We start from the raw sequence: 7,398 nt of genomic DNA, 5'->3' as shown, positions 1-7,398 counted from the left end.
ATGCGGAATTTGGGGCGAAGGGCAGAAGAGGCCCACTGATTAGAGAAAAGATGAATTACTTGCACGGGGGTCGATAGATAAAAGAGTGTCCTGGACACGTGTACGTGGAATCCTTAGGTGGGACGCTGCGTGCTCAGGGCAGGAGGCACGAGCATCTGAATCGCTTTCTGGGGCCTCGGAGGGAGGCGGCCTCCACCTGCCGGAGGAGCGGTGGGGGCGGAGCTAAGATGAGGAGGGAGGTGACGCACGCGCGATACGGATCACCCGGCTCGCCGCTTGACCCCCGCCCAGACCCAGACCGCAGTGGAATCCGCCGGCGGCCCCTGGGTGAGTCCTGCGTAGATGCCGGCTCGACCCCCCGAAGCCCACCCGAGACGCGCGGGTTTTACGGGATGGGGAGGGGAGGGAGCGTCCTGCTGAAATCCTTGAGCCGGAGGCTGGGGGCAGACAAAGAGGGGATTCGGAGACTCGGTTATAAATACGAGGGAGGAAATGAGGTGGCCCATCAGATCAGAACGGTGTTGGCCAGGGGTTTAAACGAAACAGAAGCATCCTGCGTTCACAGCAGGCCAGGGGGAAGGGCCAGCCTTTTACGTCAGAATTGCAGGCTTTTCTATCTCAGTAATTTGGGGAGCAAGGTTTCATATGTAGGGGTGGTTGGAAAAAGCCTTGCCTTTACAGAGAAAAAAATGGGCGTTATGAATATTGCAGTTTCAAGGAAGAAAATGCATCCCCCAGCCCCCTCCATGGAAGAATGGTCAGGAGGGTTCGCACAGCGGGTGCCTGAAGCAACCGTCTGAAACAGGTTGGGCAGCTGCAGAGAGAAGCTGCATGAATATTTGTCCCCTTGTTCTGCAGGCTTCTGGTTCCACAGAGGCCAACGTTTAAGACAGGTTGACTCCCCGGAGCAGTTTTCTCCCTCTCCTCTCATCATGACCACTCTTCAAGTTCTCACCTCTAGAACCGTGAGACAGTGTTGCCAGCATCATCTGGATAGTATGGGGGCCCTGCCAGGCCTTGTGCCGACGCTCACAACTACCCATATAACACAGATGCTTTCCTCACGCGCGTTTTGCAGACCAAGCGGAGGCATTTGCCCAGGATCACTCAGCCAGTATTTGGGGAGCTAGGTTGCCTGTTCTCGCCCACCAGACTGCAGGGCAGGCCTGAGCTGGCTGTGTTTTCATTCCCTGCGGGATATCAAATGGATTGGATGTCTGCTGAGCTACTATGTTCCCTTCCACTGCTCCTAACCCTGCTGTGCTTTTTTACCATTTGTGTCTTTCTGACTCCTTCCTCGGAACCTCTTTTCTCCCCCGAGACTGGGAAAATTCCCGATGTGCCTCTCCCTCTCTCAAAATTGGAGCAAGTTCTTGTTGTTGGTTTGCTTGCTTTACTAAGAGAGGAGAGGGTGGTGGGGTTAGGGGTAATGAAGCACTTTCAGGGAGCTGCAAGGAGAGAAAAAGGAGTGAGAAGGGCCGTTCCTGGCTAGTCTTCCCAAGGCTGCCGCCTGCAGAAGGAATTGGCTATCTCAGGTTGTTTTGTTTCTTTAATACCATTCCACAGCAGATGTTCTGCCTAGACTGGACACTAAAGGCAAAAGCAAACCCTTAAGGATTTTTCATTGCAGCCCCATTGGGTGGGTGGTCCTTGAATCACCCACTTGCGTGATTGAGCATTGCAATCCCCGATTGTGGCCAATCGATACATGTTTGGTCTTTTTTCTGCAGGTTAAAAATGGCGTCTGTGATGGTTCCTACCATGCTCGCCGGCCTGGTGTTTTGGCTGGCATTTGGATGGACTCCAGCATCTGCGTATAGCCCGAGGACCCCCGACCGGGTCTCGGAAACAGACATCCAGAGGCTGCTCCACGGCGTTATGGAGCAGCTGGGCATTGCCAGACCACGGGTAGAGTATCCCGCTCACCAGGCCATGAATCTTGTGGGCCCACAGAGCATCGAAGGTATTTACCGTATTCTCCCAGTTTGACGTTTCCAGTTGTACTTAAAATAACGCATGCTGAACAAACTTCATTTCCTCCCTCCGTTTCCCATTTCTTCTTACTCTACACAGTATATACCTGCAAGCCTCCACAGAAGAGTGTAAGTAGCAAGAGAACAGGGACCTTATCTATCAACTCACAGCTGTAGCCCTAGCACCTCGCCCAAAGTCTGGAACATTAGCATTCGCGTGAATGAAGGAGCATCTAGCATTATCCCGAAAGAAAGATTAGAGCCCAGACCCCGCATCTTCTCCCATACTGATCTTTAGGAAATTGTGTCTTCAGCTGGCTCTCTCTTTGAATCACGGCCAACCAGTATTTGTAAAAAAAAAAAAAAAATCTTTAAAATGCAGGACCTGTCGTATCTGACTTGATTCTTAGGGATGATGTCATATAAACACAAAGAGAGCTGGAAGAGGTACTGACATTGAGTTTATGTCAAAAAACGTTTTTGAAATATTTTTAATTATAGCAAATGTTAATGAAATTCTTTTAGTGTGGCAAGATCATTTCCCCCCAGAATTTTTTTTTTTAAGTTTCTGGCAATGTCACTGCAATTCTGTTATTAAAAAAGCAGTACTTTGTTGTTTAACGATTTATTGATAGAGAGGATCTGAATCCCATTTTTACGAATTGGTGACAAGCAAGTGCCTTATTTCCACGCCTCTCTGAACGATCTCTCTCCAGTGAGGGGGAGCCCTACAGCAGTAGCATGGTTAATTTCGGTTCGCTGCAAGGGAGCACCCCAGATCTTCGCCCGTGTGAGTGGGTCCTGAGGAAAAATGTGAATTCTTTCCGAGTTTTGTCAAAATACATAACTAGCAAATGGTATTCTGTGCGGATTGATGATGCATCATTTTGCCCGAGTCTGTGATTACCTAAAAATGCTGTCTGCCCTGGAGGCCTGTAGATGCCATGGATGTTGTTGATAAACGATTCTCATTTCGGTCTTGCTACCCATCGTTGTAAGCCGTTGAGTAAAGCTAGCTCTGTGGGCTTGTTGTCTGTTTAGGTCGGCATTGGAGGTCAGGCATGGATTAGCAGAGAATTTGCATCAGCAAGCATGCACACCTAGCACGGGGCTTAAAAATCAGAACAAATCATGCCACCCCCATAGGAAGAATCTCAGTCCTTCCCGGCACCTGCCACCTGTCGCTCCGAGCACACTTATCCATTTCAGACCAGCTTTTTCAAGACAGTAAATACCTGCCCTTTTAGCGCAGTAAGGGCTTGATGAGTCACCCAGCTGTCGTCATGGAGAAAGCTTTCCGAGTTTCCATTAATACCTGACGTCTGATCATCTGTGTGGAAGAGAAATAGCAGCTCCAAAGCTTGTGTTTTTCCAGAACCTCGGATACTCAGTATCCAATTATTTAGCACCCACTCCATGCCAGCCCCGGTGCAGGGACTGGGGCAACTGTCCTAAAAGAATCTCGGGCTAGGGACGGGAGGTGGAGAGAGGTTACCACGGTGCACCATGCATGGCAGGTTTCTGGGGAGATGTCCAGACAAACTGCTGTCAGGGAAGCAAAGAATAGGAGTAATTTGTTCTGCTTTGGAGTGGGTGGGCGTGGCTCCAAGGAAATTCTTTGGAGAAGCAACATCTGACTTGGGTTTTGAAGTCTGAGTTGGAATTCAGCAGGGAGTGATACCAAGGGAAAAGGCATGGAGCTTTGAAAGAGCAGGACAATTAGGACAATTCAGAATGAAGAATTCTGTTTCCATTAGGATCCGCTGGGATGATGAGAGGTCATGGCCATGTTAGGTCATCTCTCAAGGGTCTGTGCAAGGGATGAAGATTGGCTTGTGTTTGAGTTTTCTATTACGCTATGACACATTACCACAAATTTAGCATCTTGCCACAATGCCCACTTATTATATCACGGTTCTTTTGGTCAGGAGTCTGGCGTGGGTGTGCTGGGCCCTGTGCTCAGCCTCATCGGGCTGCAGTTGAGGTGTTGGCAGGAGCTTGGAGTCGTCTTTCAAGCTCAGTAAGGTTGTTGGAGGAGTTCAGTTTCTTGCTGCTGTAGGACTGGGGTCCTTTCTTGCTGGCTGCCAGCCAGATTCCCTCTCAGCTCTTAGAGGCCACGCCAGGTCGTCAGCCACAGGGCCCTCGCGCAACAGGGCCACTTGCTGCTTCAGAGCCAGAGGGAGACTCTCCCTTGAGTCTCCTGCTTGTAACGATGGGAGTGGCCATCCCATCACCTTTGTCATTTAACAAGTGTGTGAGGTCCCATATATTCACAGGTCTCACCCTCACTCAGAAGCAGAGGGTTATGCAGGGCGGCAATCCTGGGGGTCGGGGTTGTTTTAGGATTCTGCCTATTACAGTTTGGATGAAAGCTAATAGGAACTAGTCCAAAGACTATGGGGGAAAAAGAAACAAAATAAGAAGGCTGGCTTTTTCCCAGTCCCAGACCTTGGCACTTAATTTGTTAGGTGATCTTGTATTTATTCATGTGAGTATAGCCTCGGTTCAATTCCATTTGTTTGCATTGTCTCTGCTCATTTACTCCTGCTAATTCCCAGGCTTCTGACAGATATGTGTAGTATCTTTTATATCCCTTCCAACAGTTATCGTAGGATTTTATTATGAAGGACCAAGTTAGAAGAGGGTTTTTTTTTTTCTGATTTTTATAGAAAGAATAGACATAACGCGTGCATTCTGGTGTGAATTTTAACACACGTTTAACGTAGACTATTGGCGAAGACACCTGGATTTCAGTGCCAGCTCCATCGTTTACTGGTGATGTGACGTTGAGCAAATTACTTAACTTCTCTAAGCTTCCGTCTAGCTTGGGGATAGGATTTGAATTTACTGCCTGAATTTGAATTTATTACCTGCGAGCAGGTAATATTCCAGTTGAAAAAAAGGTGTTTGCATGCGTAATTGCACTACTGCGAAATCATTTTTGAATGAATCATCACCACACTTGAGGTGACTATCACTGGACTCGAAGTCCCTTGCAGGAGGGGCTGTTTATTATCTAATAAATGGCACATCGGAGAAAAATTTCCCTTAGTGTATCTATTCTGATTAATCTTACGATACTCAGATTAATCTCATTAGTGACACTATATATTAGCTCTCAAACACAGGGTTATAAGCTAGCCTTTTAGTATAGGATATAGGATCAGTAAGAATTACCATTGGGTCACTGTGGCCATATAACCCATTAGAAAACTCTCCCTCCTTTAATCTCATACCCCTTGTAGCTGTTGTACCATTTTTTGCTGCCTTTCCCAGCATCTGTTCACCGTGTACCGACGGTGCTGGCCCACCTCCCATTCTCTCCTAGGGCGTGGTATCTGCCGTCCCTGCCCATGGTTTGTTAGATCTACAATATTTCTTGATTGCCAGGCACTGTTCTAGGTACCAGGGAAAGAAACATGAACCTGAAAGATTGGCAGGACAAGAGAGATATAGTCTCTAAACAAACAGATAAGTAAAATATATAGTAAATGAAATGGTTATAAGTGCTCTAAAAATATAAAGCAGAGGAGGAAGATGGAGGAAACAACGTAAAATAGGGGGGCTCCCTCCTGGGAAGATAAGCCAAGCTCTGAGAGTTGGAGAGTGGGCTGTGTGAGACGGAGAGAAAGATGTCCCAGGCAGACAGCTGCCCGTGCAAAAGCAAGGAGGCTAGTGTGGCTGGAGCCCAAGACCCAGGAGGGTGGTTGGAAGGACACTGGATGACAGCAGGAAGGGGAGGGTGAGACTGGGCACGTGCGGACTAATCTCCTTACAGGGTCTTTGACTTGTCTTCTGAGTGTGTATCCTTGAAAAGGATCATTCCAGCTGCTGTATTGAAAATCTTCCTATGGGGAGGGAGGACTGGAATAGGGGAGCTCATTTAAGAGGCTTCTATAATAATTCAGGAGAGAGATGTAGTGAGAAATGGGCAGATTGTGGGTGTATTTTGAAGCTAGAACCAACAGGATTTGCTGGTGGGTTGGAGGCAGGAACTGAAAGAGGAGTCAGGGGTGATACCAAGATTTTGGCCTGAGGAACTGAAAAGGAGCCCTTTCCTCCAAGAGGATTACACTGAGCCTGTCCGGGGGAGAGTTCAAGTTCAGTTTCCCACAGGTTAATTTTGGGGTGCCTTGGACAGTTCTTGTCGGGGCCAGCCACTCTCTTGCCAAATTCCGCCTTTATCATATTCAACCTCGGCAGCGTTCGGCACACTTGACCTTCTTAAAACCCTTTTCTTCCTTGGTTTTTGCACCAGGATGGCACACTGTTGGCTTTCCTCCTTTCCCTTTTCCCCACTACCCGTTTTCTTCCCGGCCTCCTTGGCAGTGTTCTCCTGCTGCTCGAATGGCAGCTTTTCCTTGTTTCAGTTCTGCAGGGCTCGGTGCTGGCTCTCGTGCTTTTATTCTTCTCAATTCTCTGTCGAGAGGATTTCATTTCTTCCCTTGACTCCAAATGCTGTTTCTTTGCTGATGACGCCAACATTTGTATCTTCAGCCCAAGCTTGTTTCTTGTACATCCAGAGCCTTCTGTGAATTGCTAAATTACCACGTCAATCCTGATCTTTCCACCGCCACCTTCGGCAGCCTGTTTATGTCAGTCTTTTCTGTCTAAAGGAATAGTGCCACCACTTAGCCCTGCATGCAGGCTAAAAACTTGCAGTAATGCTCCATGTCTCCATTCCATGTGAGACCCAAATTATTAGCAATTGATTTCATTTCTGTTTCTCAACTACATCTGTATTTGCCTGTCCTCTCTCTTCTCTGGCTCTACTCCAGACAGCCTGGTTCAAGATACCCTTGTGCCTGGCATGAATTTATGAAATTGTCTCTTAGAAACCACATCACTTCAACTTTTTGTTTCTTTCAAATTGTTCTCCGCAGGAAAGGCAGAGTTAAACTTTTAAAATACAAAGTTAAGTCCCGTCAATGTCACTCTCCAGGGTTAAGATGCAATTTGTGGCTTCCCATTGCACCTGGGTTAAAAACACTTCCTGCCGCGTCCTGCAAGGATCCACACCCGCTGCACACCCAAACTTCTCTCTAACGCCCGCCTCCCTTCAGCCCTGGTCACACCAGTGGGCTCACTCCAGCTTCACACCGTCTGATCTTCCCACTCTGCGTCGTACCTTCCTCTTTGGTCTCGTTTCAAAGTCGCCTATCAGAGAGGGCTGCCTGGACCGCACCGCTCTGAGTAGCCCCCATTCTCTGTCACGGTGTCCTTTTGGTTTTTTTTTTTTAACCCTGATAGCATCTTTTGTAATTTATAATTAGTGTCTGTTTCCTTGCTCATTGTCTGTCTCCAGAGACCGTTTTATTTACTGCTTGACACCAGACACAGAGTAGGCACACAGTAAATATTTGAAGAATGAATACATACATACCATCAGGGGAAAAAAATATCTAGCAGCAACAGGTAAGTAAAT

The 7,398-nt window shown here is 47.7% G+C and overlaps 1 protein-coding gene across 2 annotated transcripts in view; it reads left to right on the top strand.

The window, feature by feature from the left end:
* Positions 1-218: 218 nt before the first annotated feature.
* Positions 219-7,398, top strand: part of SCG5 (secretogranin V) — a 53,197-nt gene continuing 46,017 nt past the window's right edge. Inside the window, exons 1-2 of one of the 2 annotated variants that reach the window (XM_045815867.2) lie at positions 219-327; positions 1,731-1,963. In XM_045815867.2, the coding sequence (XP_045671823.1) occupies positions 1,738-1,963 (226 nt within the window). In that variant the 5' untranslated portion in view covers positions 219-327; positions 1,731-1,737. The remainder of the gene's footprint in view (positions 328-1,730; positions 1,964-7,398) is intronic. The other variant, XM_045815877.2, reaches the window with a different exon arrangement.

Source organism: Ursus americanus, chromosome 36 (assembly GCF_024610735.1).
Source record: "Ursus americanus isolate L20-20 chromosome 36, mUrsAme1.1.p, whole genome shotgun sequence".
NCBI lineage: Eukaryota > Metazoa > Chordata > Mammalia > Carnivora > Ursidae > Ursus > Ursus americanus.
This window is presented reverse-complemented; position numbering and strand designations above follow the sequence as displayed.